Below are 19,484 nucleotides of genomic sequence, written 5' to 3'. Positions count from 1 at the left end.
ATTCACCATGTTAGAGAAGAAACTAAAATTTTTAACATTTTTAGTTTCTTCTCCTGTTAGATTCACAAAATGCTTAAAGGTAAAGGTAAAGGTACCCCTGCCCGAACGGGCCAGTCTTGACAGACTCTGGGGTTTGTGCGCCCATCTCACATCTATTGGCCGGGGGCCAGCGCTGTCCGCAGACACTTCCGGGTCACGTGGCCAGCGTGACAACGCTGCTCTGGCGAGCCAGAGCCGCACACGGAACGCCGTTTACCTTCCCGCTGGTAAGCGGTACCTATTTATCTACTTGCACCCGGGGGTGCTTTCGAACTGCTAGGTGGGCAGGCGCTGGGACCGAGCAGCGGGAGCGCACCCCGCCGCGGGGATTCGAACCGCCGACCTTTCGATCGGCAAGCCCTAGGCGCTGAGGCTTTAGCCCACAAAATGCTTAGGGGTATGCTAACCCTGTGTCCCCCCAGGGACACCAAAATCAATTAAGTGCTTAGGGCCTCTAAAGCTCTTAACCTGGCCCTGTTCCATGGGTTGAATCTGGGGGCTTCTGCATGCAAGGCTCTACCACTTGAGCTCTGACCTTTCCTCAGAGTACAAACTAAGTGGCTTCCTGCACTCCAGTCTTCTACAAATGAATTGGGTTTACACTCTTTCCTAGCTGCATCAGGCTTCCTTTTGGAAGCAAGGTAAAGGTAAAGGGACCCCTGACCATTAGGTCCAGTCGTGGCCGACTCTGGGGTTGTGGCGCTCATCTCGCTTTACTGGCCAAGGGAGCCGGTGTACAGCTTCCGGGTCATGTGGCCAGCATGACTAAGCCACTTCTGGCAAACCAGAGCAGCACACAGAAACACTGTTTACCTTCCCACCAGAGTGGTACCTATTTATCTACTTGCACTTTGACGTGCTTTCGAACTGCTAGGTTGGCAGGAGCTGGGACCAGGCAACAGGAGCTCACCCCATGGCGGGGATTCAAACCTTCTAATCGGCAAGTCCTAGGCTCTGTGGTTTACCCCACAGCGCCATCCGCGTCCCTTTTCGGAAGGAAAAGGAGGTGCAAATATGACAGTTAAGACAGAAGTGGTGAGCAGGAGTACCTAATGTTCCTTCTCCTTCTCTTCCCTCTGCTGTTAAGTTGCCAGGGAATCAGGCAGGCAGGCAGGCTGTTGAGCTGCTGGCGGTTTGAGGCTGGGGCAGGCTTCGCACCTTGGCCGCCAGTGGCCGACCCCTGCTCCCATTCGCCCACCCAAGGGCTCACCTGCAGAGTGTGGCGTGATGCTCTGCGCGAAGCCAGTCGAGAAAGCGGACAGCGCAACGGGGTACATGGTCCAGGAGAGGTACTTTAGCACCGGGTAGTCCCCAATCTCTTGGTAAAGCCACATGTGAGCTAAAGAAACAGAAAGGAAAATCGACATGTCCTTCTGGACGCATCGCCTAGCAGCTGGTTCAAACTGAGCAGCTTAGCACAAGGATGGAGGAACCCATGGCCCCCAAACGATTCCAACTCCCCTCATCGCTAGTCACTGGCTGGGCTGCCTCAGCAATGGCTGGAGGACCACACAGGCCATTTACTGCCCCTGGCTACCCCCATCACTACTCTGCCTTCTTTTGGGTTTTTTTTGGACTACAGTTCCCATCATCCCTGACCACTAGTCTTGCTATCTGGGGAAGATGGGAGTTGTAGTCCAAAAAACAAACAAACCACAACCCAGCTAGAGACCCAAAACTGGGAAACACTTGTCTAAATGATCCTCAGGCTCCCTTCCAGTTCTGTGATTCTATGAATGGACAGATGGAAATCATATGTGGCATTCTGGATGTTGCTGGACTCCAGCTCCCATCATTCCTCTGGCCATTGGTCATCCGGGCTGCTGAGGCTTCTGGGAGTTGGAGTTCAGCAGTGAACTGGAAGGAACCACACTGTCTTCCTCTGTCTTCACATTTCACCCAGTCCTTTTAAAAGCTGTGCAAGAAAGTTGGTTTTTCTGGATAGCTTCTGAAGGCAGCTTTGTTCTAAGGGCTTCAGCGTCCCACAGTGTCGTTCTTATAAATGGCATTGCAAGTCAATAATTGCAGCTAATTGGGCCCAAAGGCAGGATAGGAGCCTTTTAAATGAATGAACCCATTAAAGGGGATGAATGCGAGGAGGCTATGATCCCTCCTGTAGGGGATCTGATGGGAGAATATTCAACTAAGTACCCAACTAAGTTGGGGATTCTTTAGCATTGTGGTGGGCGGGCTAGACTAGATGACTCCTGGGTCCCTTCCATCTCTGCAATTCTGTGGTTTTACTAAGGCAGTGTTTCCCAACCTTGGGTCTCCACCTGCTGTTGGACTACAATTCCCATCATCCCTGACCATTGGTCTTGCTAGCAAGGGATGATGGGAGTTGTAGTCCAAAAACAGCTGGAGACCCAAGGTTGGGAAACACTGTACTAAGGTTTACACTCACAATGAACCCATTGAAAACAATGGACCAACGTTGGCAAAGTCTATTAATTTAAAAGGGGCAGCCCAGCCAGATGGTATGAATAATAAAATCATCAACATCAACATCATTTAGCCCAGTGTTTCCCAAATTTGGGTCTCCAGCTGTTTTTTTCGGACTACAATTCCCATAATCCCTGGCCACTGGCCTTGCTAGCTAGGGATGATGGGAGTTGTAGTCCAAAAACAGCTGGAGACCCAAATTTGGGAAACACTGATCTAGAGCAAGCTGCTGCAATGAAAGAATCCAATTAAATAAATTCCATGAATAATAATTTAGCTCTCCGGTTCTCCTGGTTCCCCCTGCTCCCTTTTAGAGATTAGGAGCCTAAGGCTGACAGAGAGCAGTCTGGGGGTGTCTGTTACCGTTGGCCATCCTGGAGACGGTGAAGTCCATGGCGAAGCTGACCAGGGCCATGATGACCCCCAGGGCGAAGAGGAAGTACCAGTCGTCCCCCACGCGGAAAAGTTGCCGCTTGACGAACTCCAGGCAGCCTGCAGGGGGCAGCAGAGGACCAGGGTGAGTCAGGTACGTTGGCACCCATAAGAAGAGACGCCCAGCGGGGATTGGGGGGGGGGGACCTTTCATTTGGCACACATTGGAATCCACCGCCCCCACCCCCAAAATGCTGACATTTCAGTTTTGAAATTTGATGAAAACAACTCGCTGAGAAATTTTAAGGTCACACGGTTCCCTCCCCCTCTTTCTTTTTTTCTCCTGTGACGAGGCTGCATTTTAATGTTTTAATGTTGTATTTTAATCTTGTTTTTAAGTTGTATTCATTCAACTTGTTTTTATTATTAGTTGTTAGCCGCCCTGAGCCCAGCCTTGGCTGGGGAGGGCCGGGTATAAATAAAAGTATTATTATTATTATTATTATTATTATTATTATTATTATTATTATAAATTAGAATCTGCTGCAGGAGTTTATCTGTAGATTTAAGGACACAGCATATGAATGTCAGGAGCGTCCCTGCAGAATCAGATGCCTCTGGGAAGCCTGCAAGCAGGGCGTGAGAGTAAAAGCCTTCTCCTGTTTTTCATTTAACAATAAATAGTACTCCAAGGTTGACTGGCTCTGCACATGGAGGTTCCCTTTTCCCCCATTGCGTCATATTCACCCTAGTGATGGGGAGCCTGCTGGCTTCGCATCATCCCTGACCGAGAATCATGGAATTGTAAGGCTGGAAGTGTCCCCAAAGGGTCATCTAGTCCAGCCCCCTGCATTGCAGGACCTTTTGGTCTTGCTAACTGGGGCTGATGGGCATTGAAGTCAATGGCACCTGAGAAGTCCCCCACCCCTGTGACAGACTCGTCTCCCTCCGTGGGTGGGTGTCAGCTTCTCCCTATTTAAGCCAATTCGAATCAGAACCTTGTGGCAGGGAGTTCCGTCAGTTACATTTCACAACAGTGCAGACAAGTCCTTTTGATTTGCCTCTGAATCGGGTGACCCTGAATTTTAGTCGTATGAGGGCAGGAGGGGAAAGTGCACTTTCTCCTCTTCCTTGGAGGTTTATAAGCAGAGGCTGGATGGCCATCTGTCATGGATGCTTTAGCTGAGATTCCTGCATCGCAGGGGGTTGGACTAGATGACCCTGGGATCCCTTCCAATGCTACAATTCTATGACTCCTCACTAGCATGGGCATTGTTGTTGTTGTTTAGTCATTTAGTCGTGTCTGACTCTTCGTGACCCCATAGACCAGAGCATGCCAGGCACTCCTGTCTTCCACTGCCTCTCGCAGTTTGGTCAAACTCATGCTGGTAGCTTCGAGAACACTGTCCAACCATCTCGTCCTCTGTTGTCCCCTTCTCCTTGTGCCCTCCATCTTTCCCAACATCAGGGTCTTTTCCAGGGAGTCTTCTCTTCTCATGAGGTGGCCAAAGTATTGGAGCCTCAGCTTCAGGATCTGTCCTTCCAGTGAGCACTCAGGGCTGATTTCCTTCAGAATGGAGAGGTTTGATCTTCTTGCAGTCCATGGGACTCTCAAGAGTCTCCTCCAGCACCATAATTAAAAAAAGCATCAATTCTTCGGCGATCAGCCTTCTTGATGGTCCAGCTCTCGCTTCCATACATCACTACTGGGAAATAGCATGGGCATAGCCAGGATTTTTGATGCGAGGGGTAGGGGAACCTCAGAGTTGTATTGGTTTTTATTTTTTTGGAGGGGGCAGCTGCGCCCATGCTACGCTCATGCTCACTAGGCGTATATTTATAAACATTGGATCAGATCATGACACACTTGGGGGTAGGGCTTTAAGATGGGACAGCGACAACAGAACCCCCCCCCAAAAAAAAACCTCTTCCCACCCCCTTTCACCAGTGCGCGCTGGAAGTTATAAAAGTTGTGCCCCGCAGGAAGGTTAAATCTATTGCGTCCAGAGATCTCAGATTCCTTTCTGAGCAATTTGGCACCACATGGAACCAGCTCGGCTCTCAGTCTTGTCCCACTTGTACTTGGGGAGGGGGGGGAGCGGGCGGGGGAGAGACGCAGGAAAAACACAAAGTCCGGGACAAAGTCTCCTCCCCATTCCCCGCCGGGCGTATTTTGGAGCTGGCCAGACGCAGGAATGACCGGCCAGGGAGCGTGTGGGTCCATAGCTAAATCCCTCTCTGGGTCACCGCGTTGGAATCCCATTCCCACCTCTCCCCCCCCCGGCGGCCACTTCCATCGCCGTCCGGGTAGGGGCAGGGAAAGGTCTTGTTCCTGCTACAGAACATATCTGGTGCGTTCAAGGGGTTTCTCTTGGCTGGGGCGCAGCGCAGAGCTCCGCCTCCATCAGATGGGACTGTTGTTTAGGGACCAACAAGCCTTGCCTACATGAAAGCAGACCGTGCATTTTCCATGACAGCGTTTTAGGCACATTGCCTTGCTTGCAAATTCGGATCATGCCCTTCTCTCTCAAAGGCAGGCAGGTTCTTCTTCTGCCTTGATTTCTCTCTCGCACTCGCTCATAAGCACTTATTGTTTAGAAAATATATATCTACCGCTTGGCTGTTAAAAACACAACAACAGCAACCTCAGTTTTGCAGAAAAGGAATAAAGCAATAAAATTACCAATAGGGAAAATAACTACCATAATTCGAAACGTTCAAAAAGTTAAAACAGCAGTGGACTGCAAACGGATTAAGACATTGGCTTTCTAATAAACATCTGGGCATGCTTCCTTAAACAAAAATGTTCTAGCAGGTACAGTGAAGGGGCCTGCCTGATGTCAATAGTCAGGGAATTCTAGGTGCTGCCATAGAACACTAGCCTGAAAAGATCTACAGTACGTTTCCGAGCACAATTCAAAGTATAGGTGCTGACCTTTAAAGCCCTAAATGGCCTTGGCCCAGTATACCTGAAGGAGCGTCTCCACCCCCATCATCCAGCCTGGACACTGAGGTCCAGCTCCGAGGGCCTTCTGGCAGTTCCCTCACTGCAAGAAGGGAGGTTACAGGGAGCCAGGCAGAGGGCCTTCTCGGTGGTGGTGCCCACCCTGTGGAACGCCCTCCCTTCAGATGTCAAAGGAGATAAACAACTTTTTTTACTTTTAGAAGACACCTGAAGGCAGCCCTGTATAGGGAAGGTTTAAATGTTTGAAGTTTTACTGTGGTTTTTATAATTTGTTGGAAGCTCCCCAGGGTGAGCGGAATTACTCTATTATTATTATTATTATTATTATTATTATTATTATTATTATTGCCATCTCCTCCATGAAGTTGTCTGATCCTCTTTTCAAGCGATCTAGGTTGGTGGTGGTCACTGTTTGAAAAAGGACTTTCTCTTATCTGCCTTGATTCTTCCTGCATTCCCACCAGCAGCTGAAGGTTTTGAGGACCAGCTTGGACGTGGCACAGGGAACCTGTCTCTGCATAACCACCCAGGGGATCCTCTGACTCTTATAGATCCCCGGATTCCTTTCCCCTTACCTCTGATCTTCCTCCGTGTTTTTGGCCAAGGTTTCCAACTCTGCTCCAGCATCAGAATCCGCTCTTCCTCCTCCTCTCTTCCATCCTTCCTCTTCTGCTGACTTTCTGCATCCATCTTCTGATAGGGCTGGCAAGCAACCCCTGTTGAAAATGGGGAAAGTTCCCAGTGGGTGACTACATGGTGGGGCAGGGAGGAAAGGCTGAAGACCAAATTTGCTGCCCCATTCCTCCCAACTCTGTGGGAGTTGTGATCCTGTGGGCAAGTCGGTGCAACTCTGTGGGGCTCTGTGCTGCTGAATTCACTGAGCAAGCAACTCTGGGCCCTTCCCCTAAATCCATCCTTGGCCCTCTTCCTGCTCATTCAAGCCTAGACATGGGTAAACTCAGCCCCACATTGCCATGGAATGTGCGAAGCAGGAGGGAAAGGGTGCCTCTAGGCATGCACAGAGCGCCTTTTCTCCGCACAACTGAGTTCTGAGTACTCCACTAGCACCTGGAGTTGCGGGCCACAACTTCAGTATAAAATAAAACAGGCCGATCCAGGTAGCCCCCCTGCATAATTTTAAGTGTAAACATGAAATATTCTGAAGTTCCTGAGGCTGCAATCCTGTGCACACTTTAGCTCAGAGTAAACCCTGCAAAGCAGACCTTCCTGCTTAGCATAGGGTTGGGCTGCCAAATCACTCAAAAATTCAGAAAATCAAAGCCCCCCCCACCTCCCACAGGGTTTATTTCTAAGAGAAAATGCTAGCAATTTACATCTCCTTCTCCTCTTTCAGCCTCAAGTAGGAATTCATGGCAACGGCTGCTGTTTCTTCTTGAAAACCACCAAACGGGAAAGAATTAACCCCAACAAAACACCCTGAGCAACCCTTGTCGTTTCAGCTACGGGAGCAACCAAGAGTCTTCTCTAAAGACCCCCTTGCAGGGGGTTTTCTGCAAGAGACTCCCACAGCTCTGCCCTAGGCTGCATTACACAAGAGTAAGACCTGCTATGTTTAATGGGCTGAATCCCAGGTAAGTGCACAAGTCACAGGTGGCTGCCTGAGTTAACCCGCTACAACCCTAGAGCGTGCAAAAGACTTACCCTGCCTCCCTGGTGGAAAAGTCCTGGTGTGTCCTCTCCGGGATCTTGTCTCTCTGCACCTGCGCTAGCCAGAGAACACACCTGTCTCCCTCCCTCCCTACCACACCCCTCTCTCTGACCTCTAACCATCTGCAGGTGATTTGGGACCTTGCAGAAAGTGCCCTTCAGGGATCCAGGCAGACTTGAGCTGGAAGAAACTGGCCTGGCCACAACTCAGGAGCAAGGAAAAGGGCTACGAGGGAAGAGCAGCTTGCCTGTGCTGGGATCCAGACCTCCTACACCACAAGGGTGTTGTCTGAGCCAGATTCAAGGGCCAGCATCTGATTTCAGTTGCAGGAGCTCATCTGCGGAGTACATGCCTGCATTCCAGTTCCCAAAAGTACGCGTCACACTCTTGCGTGACCAAAAGACAGAGCCAAGGGCAGTGGGGCTGTGTGGGCAGGGCCTTGCTGTGCCTCCGCGCTTTCCTTTCTCCTCTGTAAGCATCATAAATAAGGAGGGACGGTGGCAAGAGACTCAGTTTTATTTGTGTTTCAGTGAGAAACTGCTTCGCTGAACTTCATGATATACGGTAATTCCCCAGCCACACAACGGAAATGCATTAGTTTGGGGAAAAGGGGGCATCAGTGAAAAGAACACACGAAAGCACATTATTTGCAATGTGCATAGTTAGCCTATGGAACTCCCTCCCACAGGAAGCAGTGATGGTCACTGACATGGAGGACTTTGAAAGAGGATTAGACAAATTCATGGCTGCAAGCCGCAATGGCGACGCTCTCCACTGTTGGAGGCAAAATACCCTTGAAAGTCAGTTGGTGGGCATCACAAAGGGAAGAGTGCTGCTGCTGCTGCTCTGCTCAGGTCCTGCTAGTGGGGCTGGACTAGATGACCCTTGGGTTCCCTCCCAGCTCTACAAATCTTATGATTCTATTATTCCCTTCGGGGCATCTGGCTGGCCACTGCGAGGACAGAGAGAGGTGCTGGACTAGATAGGACTTGCTTTTCCCTGTTCTGGATGGGACAATACTTGTGTCCTTTAAAAAATGCCCCCTCATCACCAACTCTGTAACTGGGGGTGGCGCTGGGGGTATGTTTGAACGATACGATACAATAATCTTTATTGTCATTGTCCCATACAGAACAACGAAATTGAAAAAAAAACACAAAATCTACATCAGACATTCAAAAACCAACAAGCCTGCTATCCCAGCCTGGTTAAAAGGTAAAGGGACCCCTGACGATTAGGTCCAGTTGTGGCCAACTCTGGGGTTGCGGCACTCATCTCACTTTATTGGCCGAGGGAGCCGGCGTACAGCTTCCAGGTCATGTGGCCAGCATGACTAAGCTGCTTCTGGCGAACCAGAGAAGTGCACGGAAACGCCATATACCTTCTTGCTGGAGCGGTACCTATTTATCTCCTTGCACTTTGACGTGCTTTTGAACTGCTAGGTTGGCAGGAGCAGGGACTGAGCAACGGGAGCTCACTCCGTCGCGGGGATTCAAACCACCAACCTTCTGATCAGCAAGTCCTAGGCTCTGTGGTTTAACCCACAGTGCCACCTGTGTCCCTTATCCAGCCAGTTAGCCCCCTAAAAACTCTGATATCCCATTTTTTAAATACAATACACTCCCATAGAGACTCCTTGCACTGTGTTTAAAACCAAAATCGCATTTGGATAGAAACTGTTTCTCAGGCGGCTAGTCCTAGTCTTTATAACCTTGAACCTTCTTCCAGAAGGCAGAAGCTGAAAGAGATAATTTCCGGGCTGCGCACTATCCTGCGCTATCTCTGCAGCTTTCTTATGGCACCTGGAAGCATAGATTTGATCCAAGGTGGGAAGAGTGCACCCAGTTATTCTCTCCGCTGTCATTACAACCCTGGACAGCATTGTTTTTTCCCTGACTGTGCAGCTCCCAAACCACACACAGACCGTAAGTTAATACACTCTCAACAGTACAATGGTAAAATGCCATCAAAAGGTCCTTTGAGAGATTTTCCCGAGGAGTCTCAGAAAATATAATCTCTGCCGTGCTCTCTTCATCAGGTCTTTGCTGTTTTCTCCCCAGGCTAGGTCATCTCTCAACTCCGTTCCCAGAAATCGAAACACCGAGACCTGTTCCATGCACTTCCCCTCAATAATGGGTGAGGGGGCAGAGACGACATACCCCTGAACCACTTGTTGCAGGATGGAAAATGCCCCCATCACTCAGTGCCTCCTTGTTAAAGGCCGTGCTGGGTTCCTGAGCTGAATGGTCCCCATTGTGTACGTGGCAGAGAGGCAAGCTCCCTCTCCTCTGCCGAGAGACATAAGAACATCAGGAGAGGCAGCTGGATCAAGCCCAGGGCCCTGTTGCTTTCATTCTCCATGGCCAGCCAGATGCCCCCCAAGGGCAGTCTGCAAGCAGGACCAGACTGCAAGAGAGCAGCTCCCCCAAGTCTCCTGGAAATGGGGCAGGGAGAGAGAGAGGCCGCAGGCAGAAAAAAACATCCCTTTTAACTGGAAGCATTGGGGAGCAGTGGCGTAGCGTGGGTTGTCAGCACCTGGGGCAAGGCAAGTAATTTGCGCCCCCTAACCCGGTAGGGGCAGAGAGCTGCGAGTGCGAGCACCCCCCCCAGATGTTGCGCCTGGTGCGGCCGGCCCCCCCTGCACCCCCCACGCTACGCCACTGTTGGGGAGAACTGTGTCAGATAGCACAGCAGCGCCCACACTTTGGAACTCCCTGGCTATTGATGTCAGGTGCCTTCAAGGTGGTTTTTATTTTTGGTGCCCGCTTAAAAACCCCCACCATTTTTGTTTCAACAGATACCCAGACTGTTGACATGGTTTTAATTGGTTTAAATTTTTCCGACGTTTTAAATAGCCGCTGATAATTTGCTTTTATTTTTGCAAATCAAAGAGTATATATGTTTTATGAAAGAAAATACAGGGGGTCAGCATAGGAGCCAACTCCTAGGGGCCAAGGTACCATCGCCCCCCCAATAAAATCTTTGAGGGGACTGCCCCCCCCAAGTTGATGTGTAGTACCATTCAAATGGTGTGCGTGTGTGAGATTGATTGTGTGTGGGGGGGTTGTTGTTTGGGGTACATTCAATTGTAAGATAAAACATATGCGAAGGGACATGACAGGAAGTCAAAACTGAAGAAAAGATTTTGTAAGATAAAAGAGGGGAAATATTTATTTTCATTATTTTCATTTTTTGTGTGCGGGTGGGTGTTTTGTATGAAATGTTTGAGAGGAAATAAGACGGTAAATAAGAAAGAACAAACAAAATGTTGATGCATGTCATTTTTATTTCTCAGTAATATTTTGTGGTAGTATGGTGGTAATGTTTTTTGTAACATAAAATCATTCAATAAAAATCATATATTTTAAAAAAAAGATTATGCGGGGTGGGACTTACCTGCCCTCCCCCAATGTTTTATTCCAGTTGGCATCCCTGGGGGGCAGGGCCAGTTTGCCTCCGCACCCAAATATGCCCCCACTAGGTAACGCGTGAATGATTTCTGTGCCTCCGCGCCACCCGGAGGAGGAGCCTGCCGGGCTCCGGGCTTAAGGGCGAGCGTTCCCAGCGGGTCTCCTGCGGGAAGCAGCGGAGGGCGATCGGCGTGACATTGGCAGGCGTCCCTGGCAAGAGCGCGCCAACAAAGGGTGACTCAGGCTTGAGCCGGGACGGTGACCAAGCAAGCCGGATTTAGCTCTGCTCCAGCCCCTTCTCCTCCTCCTCCTCCGTGCCGCCTGCCTCATCTCACCCCTCCCAGCGCGCAACCGAGGCACATTCCGGGCGGCCGGGTGCGCGGAAGCGCCCTGGGGTGGCCTTGGCCCGGGATCACTCGGAGCGAGCTGGGAAAGGGAACCTTAAATGGGCGAAGGATGCAAGATGGGGGGGGGGTCTGGCACTGCCTCCCCCAATGCTTACGGCGTCCCCTTTCATCCCCCCACCCCACCCCGGGCTGCAAGGCAGGCAGGAGTTGTACAGGTGAGGCTTTGCGCATCGCTGCTTCTCCTGTCGGATTCCAGCCTGAGCCTCGCAACTGTTTGGGAATAGCTTCTTTCAGCACGCAAGATGCAAATCAAACAGGTTTCCTTTGGGCTTGTTTGAAGGGGGTCATGTTTGATTTAGCTGTCCCTACCCCCTTACTGAGGGATGTGGGTGGTGCTGTGGTCTGAACCACTGAGCCTCTTGGGCTTGCCGATCAGAAGGTCGGCGGTTCGAATCCCCGCGACGGGGTGAGCTCCCATTGCTTGGTCCCTGCTCCTGCCAACCTAGCAGTTCGAAAGCACGTCAAAGTGCAAGTAGATAAATAGGTACTGCTCCGGCGGGAAGGTAAACGGAGTTTCCGTGCACTGCTCTGGTTTCACCAGAAGCGGCTTAGTCCTGCTGGCCACATGACCCGGAAAAACTGTCTGTGGACAAATGTCAGCTCCCTCGGCCTGTAAAGCGAGATGAGCGCCGCAAGCCCAGAGTCGTCTGTGACCAGACTTAACTATCAGGTGGTCCTTTAGCTTTTTTTACTCCCCTTACTGACCTATGGTCAGGGCCATCTTACTCCTAGGCTCTAGGGGTGCGGGGCACCCTGGCACTGGGCTCTCAGCGGCACCAGGCCGAGAATCCAGGGCCTGAGAGTTGAGTCCGGGGAAGAGCCAGCCCGTCAGTCAGAGCACCACAAGTTTGGGGCAACCGAGCCAGCGAGTCGCTGAGGCAGTCAGTCGACTCTGCTTTCCTGCGCACCTGGAATTGGGCAACCTGGGGGGGGGGGTTGCCGGGCGCATCTTTGCACCCTGGCGCCCCATACGCTTAAGACAGCCCTGGCTATGGTATATATAATATATACATTTTTCTGTTGGACGCCGCCAAGTCATGCAAAAGCAGTAGGCACAAACTAGTCGCAATGGCTAGGCCTTAACTGGAGCCAGTAAATGTTTATGAATCCTATTGCAGGGAACAGCAAAAAGGGAGAATTGTTGTTGTGCTCAGGGCCCCGTTTAGGAAGAAGCATCAGGTTGGCCAATGTCAAGGCAGGATACTGGTCCTTTATTTATTTATTAAAATATTTGTATATTGCTGTATCGTAAATATATATATATATCTATCAAAGCAGTTTACAGCAGTAAAAATATAAACCATATTAAAAAGTTTTAAAAAGGACATCAACAAACCATTTTGGAAGGATGTCTTCTTACCTGACGGAATAGGAGGAATTTAAACGTTGGCACAGAAGGCAAGTCCTGCTGAATCTCCAGTGGCGGAGAGTTCCATCAGCCAGGCTGACGTTTCTCATAATCGTCAAGTGAGCCTTGCCAATTCGAGGAATGACCAGCGACACTCCTGTCAGTGACTCACATGACTGAGCTAGGATATGACAAGGAATTGGTCGATTTCAGTTGGCCAGATCCAGATCTACTGTGCCCACTTCTGGAGACCACCACACCAAACTAAAAGGTGTGCAGAGGAGGGTGACCAAGATGATAAAGGAGATTCCGACTAAACATAAGGAAGACATTTCTGACAGCAAGAGCTGTTCGACACCCTTGGGAGGTGGTGGACTCTCCTTCCTTGGAAATTTAAAGGCAGAGGTTGGATGGCCGTCTGTCAGGGATTCTTTAGCTGAGATCCCTGCACTGCAGGGGGTTGGACTAGATGACCCTTCGGGTCCCCTTTTATCTCTACAATTACATGATTTTGTGGTCGGTTGTCTGTGGGGCTCTCCCGAAGTCCTGTCCCCAAGGTCTTGATCTGGCAGCCCAGATCCCAGTGGTTCTCTCTGCTCCAGCTCAGAGAATCGTTCTTTTAGGATCTGCTTTTGTTGCCTCCTGTCCCACCAACTCACCCTCCCCGCCCCACCCCAATCCCTTGCCGGGCTCACATGCCCACTCATGCGCCTTTTTTTGGAAGGCAGGGCTAATCGCTGGGGGGAGCTGTTATTATCCAGGCCGGCAGGAATGCTAGCCATGACGCCTCTCCTCCCCATCTCCCCCACCTTGTTTGTTTGGAGCCTGTGTCCCCCCCCCCAATCCACCGGGGAAACTTTCCAGTGGGATGCTTGGAGGGAGTGATGATGCTAGAGTGCCTAAATTTAGAGACTTTGACAAGAGGCCTGGAAGTCGGCCCAGAGGCTCGGAGCGCCTTTATATGCGCTGCAGCTGTGGCTGAATTCCCTCACGAGCACCCAAGAGTGACTCAGAGCAGAGCAGAAAGGGCTGAAGAGGGAAGGGAGTTGCTCTCTCTCCTTGCCCACCCAACTTGGGTGCCTCCAGACGCCTTGGGCAGCTTGAATTAGGGGGCCTCCTTTTCTTTCTCCCGGATAAGCCCTTTGGAGAGGTCGAAGCCACTGTTGGGGGTGCAGCTCTTTCCTCAAGCAAGGCTCGCTGCCATGGAGAAGGCGCACGGAATATTCGGCGACAATTTTGGGGGCTTCCTGAGGCCACGCAGCGAGCCCCTGGGCTTCACAGGCAAGGCGGCTGTGGGAACGGGGCGTGTGTGTTTGTGTGTGTGCCTGGGTGTGATCCTGTCCACACCATACCTTTAAAGTGCATGGCTTCCCTCAAAGCAGCCTGGGAACTGTAGTTTGTTGAGGGCAGCACTGTGGTGGGTCAACTACATTTCCTGGGATTCTTTGGGAGGGGAACCAAGACTGTGAAAAGTGGTGTAAAGGTGATCTGAAGGGGGATGTGGCTTCTAAGGCAAATTTGCTCCCACGTTTTCACGTCTTGAACCGCAACAGAGCCAACCAAAAATATATTAGGAGATACGGCACTAAAACGCTGGCGATTTTCTGCAGCGACTTTATTTATAAAAAGAATCTGCAAACTAATGTGGAGCACTGAACTTCCAAAGGGGTAAATGATAAACTGGAAGGATCCAAAGATGCAGATCATTCCATCCTTAACCCAATTGGACCTTCAGGTTGGACGGGGCTCCCTAGGACAGAAGGAGCTATTTTGTGAAGTCTCTCAGACTGTTTCCTCCTTCCTCCGCCTCTGAGGAGCTTCCCAAGGTCTCAGGCAGAGGTCATTTGGCTGCATAGGACCACAGGAAGCTGCATTCGGCTGAGTCCAGCCACTGTTCCATCCTGTTCAGTATCAACTCCTTCCCAGCCCTGCTTGGAAATGCCGCTATGGGAAAGCTCTAACCACTGAGCAACCACTGCCCTTCCCTTATTCAGACAGGAACAGGCCTGAAACAATACTGGGGGGGGGGGGAGGGAGGGCAGCTGGGGTAGACATCTGCTGATTTTCTTACTGATGCTCCACTCTGGGGCTCTTTTCTGTGGCCCAAGGAGGTGTGATAGGATCTGGCACTCTGGACCTGGTCAGTGCAGTGTAGTGGATCAGGCCAAAGGGACCCCATCTATGTAGCCCAGCCTCCTGTCCTTAGAGTAGCTGACCAGAAGCCCCTGCCCCATGGGAAACCAGAGCATCTCGACCTCTGGCTGTGAGTGCAGAGCATTGCCAATGTGAACGGTGACCATGATTCACTTCGTTGTCCTCCAGAATTTGTCCAGTTCTCTTTTAAAGCCATCCAAATTGTTCGACATCGCTGCCTCCTGTGGCAGGGAGTTCCACAGTTTAACTGTTGTCACTTGGTTTCCTTTTCTCTGTCCTGAATCCTCTAAACTTTTATTTTAATCTTGTTTTTTAAATTGTGTTTTAATCAACTTGTTTTTATTACTGGTTGTTAGCCGCCCTGAGCCCAGTCTTGGCTGGGGAGGGCGGGGTATAAATATAAATATAAATATAAATATTAAACAAACAAACAAACAAACTGGTTCTCTCACTTCCAGCTCCAATATTCGGAGAGGGAGGAAGGACACCTGTCTCTCTGTCCGCTTTCTCCAGTATCAGCAGCAGGAGGCCCCATTAGCTAAAGTGGTGCTTCAGGTTAAGAACAGTTTCAGGTTAAGAACGGACCTCCGGAACGAATTAAGTACTTAACCTGAGGTACCACTGTATATATACACACACACAAACAAATTTTTATTAGTTTTTAACATATTAATTAACATTCATACAACAGAACTTCTCATCTTATACAATATTTTTTTTTGGACTTCCGTCAACACCTCTGAGGATTTTCCATTCTTATCACTTATTATTCATTTCTTAATTTCATATTACCTTTAATTATCTTTAACTAATAATTCTCCTCGTTATCTTTTTTGCAATATTTGAAATAATTCGCCATACCAAACTTCTCGCAAACCTACCAGCGTAATCTGTTCATCACAATCACTTTTCAAATAATCCGTAAATTTACTCCAGTCTTCTGAGAATCTCTGGTCCCGAAGGTTTCGAATCCTTCCTGTTAGTTTATCTAATTCTGCATAGTCCATCAATTTCATCCTCCGTTCTTCTTTCGTCGGTAATTCTTCTCGCTTCCAGTTTTGGGCCAAGGCTCTGAACCCTTCCGTGGCCCCGGGAACAGATCCTTGTGCCGAGGGATCTGGGGTTCACGTCGACCTTGTCCCTCTTTTTCACAGCGGGCCGTGCTGGAGGGATGGGGAACATCAAAACCTTGGGGGACACGTACCAGTTTGCAGTGGACGTCAGCGACTTCTCTCCCGAAGACATCATCATCACCACGTCGAAAAACCAAATTGAAGTCCACGCAGAGAAGGTGAGAGACCCCTCCGAGTCCTCTTAGATATGGCAGGAAATAGCTTTTAAGGGAGCTCTGGACTACAACTCCCATGAGCCTCAGCAGTGCGGTGCTGGGGCTGATGGGAACTGTGGTCCAAAGGATCTGGGGAAGGAAGGGTGGACCACAGGGTGCCCAGCTCCCCTCCAGACCAACTGTTCCGCCTTCTTAGGGCAAAATCTATTCCCAAAGAGCCTCTGAGTTTGGGGCTGGGGGACACACCGTAACTTTAATGCGCATAGGTAAAGGTAAAGGGACCCCTGACCATTAGGTCCAGTCGTGACCGACTCTGAGGTTGCAGCGCTCATCTCGCTCTATGGGCCGAGGGAGCCGGCGTTTGTCCGCAGACAGCTTCCGGGTCATGTGGCCAGCATGACTAAGCCGCTTCTGGCGAACCATAGCAGTGCACAGAAACGCCGTTTACCTTCCTGCCGGAGCAGTACCTATTTATCTACTTGCGCTTTGACGTGCTTTCGAACTGCTAGGTTGGCAGGAGCAGGGACCGAGCAATGGGAGCTCACCCCATCGCGGGGATTCGAACCACTGACCTTCTGATTGGCAAGTCCTAGGCTCTGTGGTTTAACCTACAGCACCACCTGAGTCCCTTTTTTAAAGAGCATAGCTTCCCCCAAAGGATGAAGGGAACTGTAGTTGGGAATTAAGAGGGTACTGCAGGATAAGTCCAGCAGCCTGCTCTCACAGTGGCCAATCAGAAACCTGAGGGGAAAACTATGGTTCCCAGAATTCTTAGGGGAAACCGGGTGCTTAAAAGTGCTTTCAGCCCGAAATGAGATGGGGTTAAGCAGTGCCCTTTTTGCAGAGGTGCTGGATGTTCCTGGCATAAGAAAGGGCACCCAGGAAGCTGCCAGGGAGTGGGGGGGGCTCCTCCTGGACTTTCTCTCCCTGTCTGCCTGGCATCCTTCCCCAGTGACAAATCCTCTCTGCCTTTGCTGGGGACACAGTGCTCTCTCCTGCTGCCACTCCTCCGGGGCGGGAACGCAATGTTCCAGACAGTAAGCATGGTGACAGAAGCACTGAACCATTTCCCTCGCTCTCTGGATGCCTTGAAAATCCTGAAGGGATTTTGGGAGGAAGAAATGAGCTTTGCGGGCCAGGAAATGGGCGCACCTGTTCTGGTTTGGGGTCCCCAGGGGGTCTGACGGGGGAAGGGGCGACTTGGAGAGCTTGGCGTTGGGCAGTGAGGCTGTGGAAGCTGGTTGAGTTGGCCCCATTGTACAGACCAGGCAACTGAGGCAGGGAGGTGTGGTTTCTATCAGGGACACCCACATATCACAAGGATCGCAGTGTAGCAAGAGCTGAAAACCGGACAGCTGCGTATATGTCATGCATTTAAAAAAACATGACTTGCCTGCAAAGAATCCCGAAAACTGTAGTTCACCCAATACAGATCGCCCTTAGCAAACTACAGTTCCCAGGATTCTTTTTTTTGGGAGGGGGGGGAGTCAGGCAATGAAACTCCTGGAGTTCAGTTAGTCACATCCCTTAATGTCAATGGGCTTACTCTGAGTAAGGCTAGCAATGCATACCACTCAGTGTCTCCCTTCCAGGTCCAGATTGGCTGAGATTCCGCAAGGAGGCTGCACCCCCTGCCCTCTGCCCATGCTCTGGAGCCCACCCCCATCCCCCACTAGGGAGACTCCTTGCCCTCCCATATACACCAATGCAACCCATCTCTGTGGTCATGGCCCTAAACTGATTGACTGAACTATTTATAGGCAGATGGATTGAACTATTTATAGGCAGCTCATGGATGCTTTAGCCGAGATTCCTGCGTGGCTGCGGGTTGGACTAGATGACCCTTGGGTCCCTTCCAACTCTATGATTCCATAAAAATACAGGAAGGTGGTATATACCACCCAAAAAATCACAACAAAATAAATGAAAGCATCAATAAATGCTGGTTGGTAGAAATCACAGTGACAAAAGTCCAGAGGAGGGCAACCAAAATGGTCAAAGGCCTGGAAACGATGCCTTATGAGGAACGGCTAAGGGAGCTGGGCATGTTTAGCCTGGAGAAGAGGAGGTTAAGGGGTGATATGATAGCCATGTTCAAATATATAAAAGGATGTCATATAGAGGAGGGAGAAAGGTTGTTTTCTGCTGCTCCAGAGAAGCGGACACGGAGCAATGGAGCCAAACTACAAGAAAGAAGATTCCACCTAAACATTAGGAAGAACTTCCTGACAGTAAGAGCTGTTTGACAGTGGAATTTGCTGCCAAGGAGTGTAGTGGCGTCTCCTTCTTTGGAGGTCTTTAAGCAGAGGCTTGACAACCATATGTCAGGAGTGCTCTGATGGTGTTTCCTGCTTGGCAGGGGGTTGGACTCGATGGCCCTTGTGGTCTCTTCCAACTCTATGATTCTATGAAAGTCCTGCCTGAGCAGTAACACGTTTTTCGGGAGACATCTAAAAGACAGCAGTGATGATTCCTGTGGCAGGGAGTTCCACAGGGCCTGCTGTGCTAAAGGCTGACCCATCCTCAGAGGGAAAAGGGAGGCAGACTAACCGTCCCCAGTCCAGGCCCCCGCTGACTCCTCTCTCCTCTCTCTTTGCCCCGCTCAGCTGGCAGCGGACGGGACCATCATGAACACCTTCACCCACAAATGCCAGCTGCCTGAGGATGTGGATCCCACTTCCGTCACTTCTGCCCTGGGCGGGGACGGCTCCCTGACCATCAAGGCTCAAAAACGCCCCGGCAAGCACATCGAGCACGTCCAACAGACCTTCCGGACTGAAATCAAAATCTGAGCACACCCCCCCATCGCCCCACAGCAACTGGGGGACGGCCTGGGGGTGAGGGGGGGTTGGTTGGTTTCGAAAGGTGAGCGAAGGGGTTGGGCTCACCACTCTGCCCCCCCTTGGCCGTTCTCCTTTGTATATAATAGATTGCCTTTGGTTTGTTATAAATTATTGGGGATACCGGTAGCTGGTGTGACATCTGCTTTTTCTCTTGTGGGCGACTGTTTCTTTTCAGAGAATTTTTTTCCCCTAGGGGAAGGAGGGTCATCACGTTCGTCTCTGCATGTGTGGGAATCCTAGGGTAGAGTTCTGGTTGCTTCGCCTCAAAGAGGATATTGCTGTAGCATTCAGGGGTTTTATAGTTTAAGGAAAAGGCCAAGTAAAAAGGGGCCATGCTAAAAGTCTACAAAATTATGCCCGGCATGGGGAAAGCTGGATAGGGAGTAGTTTTTCCTCCCTCTCTCATAACATTAGAACCCGTGGTCATCCAGCAAAGCTGGATGTTGGGAGATTCAGGACAGATAAGAGAAAGCAGGATTGAACGGTGGAACTCACCGCCACAAGATGTAGCGACGGTCGCCAACATGGATGGATTTTAAAAGGGGAT

The 19,484-nt window shown here is 50.4% G+C and overlaps 2 protein-coding genes across 6 annotated transcripts in view; one reads left to right on the top strand and one right to left on the bottom strand.

Moving 5' to 3' along the window:
* The window catches only part of CLCNKB (chloride voltage-gated channel Kb), a 35,419-nt gene extending 21,970 nt beyond the window's left edge, over positions 1 to 13,449 (bottom strand). Inside the window, exons 1-6 of one of the 5 annotated variants that reach the window (XM_082229944.1) lie at positions 13,158 to 13,449; positions 12,665 to 12,833; positions 10,884 to 11,107; positions 6,394 to 6,534; positions 2,845 to 2,973; positions 1,250 to 1,378 (exon numbers count right to left, since the gene is read on the bottom strand). In XM_082229944.1, coding sequence (XP_082086070.1) covers positions 1,250 to 1,378; positions 2,845 to 2,973; positions 6,394 to 6,534; positions 10,884 to 11,107; positions 12,665 to 12,833; positions 13,158 to 13,434 — 1,069 coding nt within the window. In that variant the 5' untranslated portion in view covers positions 13,435 to 13,449. Of the gene's footprint in view, positions 1 to 1,249; positions 1,379 to 2,844; positions 2,974 to 6,393; positions 6,535 to 10,883; positions 11,108 to 12,640 lie in introns of all 5 variants that reach the window. The other 4 variants (XM_082229945.1, XM_082229946.1, XM_082229947.1 and 1 more) reach the window with 4 other exon arrangements.
* A 175-nt stretch (positions 13,450 to 13,624) lies between these two features.
* HSPB7 (heat shock protein family B (small) member 7) lies at positions 13,625 to 19,063 on the top strand. The gene is made up of 3 exons (XM_082230746.1): positions 13,625 to 13,933; positions 15,961 to 16,097; positions 18,701 to 19,063. Exons 1-3 carry the CDS (start codon positions 13,855 to 13,857, stop codon positions 18,884 to 18,886), a joined length of 402 nt encoding a protein of 133 aa, XP_082086872.1. The 5' UTR covers positions 13,625 to 13,854; the 3' UTR covers positions 18,887 to 19,063.
* The last annotated feature ends 421 nt before the right edge of the window (positions 19,064 to 19,484 follow it).

The sequence above is a fragment of the Podarcis vaucheri genome (genome assembly GCF_965113315.1).
Source record: "Podarcis vaucheri genome assembly, chromosome: 7".
NCBI lineage: Eukaryota > Metazoa > Chordata > Lepidosauria > Squamata > Lacertidae > Podarcis > Podarcis vaucheri.
This window is presented reverse-complemented; position numbering and strand designations above follow the sequence as displayed.

Coding starts and splice junctions, on each gene's coding strand:
- HSPB7 (XM_082230746.1), top strand. CDS start 13,855: ATGGAGAAGGCGCACGGAATATTCGGCGACAATTTTGGGGGCTTCCTG. Junction 13,934..15,960: donor CGAGCCCCTGGGCTTCACAG/GCAAGGCGGCTG, acceptor TCTTTTTCACAG/CGGGCCGTGCTGGAGGGATG. Junction 16,098..18,700: donor TTGAAGTCCACGCAGAGAAG/GTGAGAGACCCC, acceptor TGCCCCGCTCAG/CTGGCAGCGGACGGGACCAT.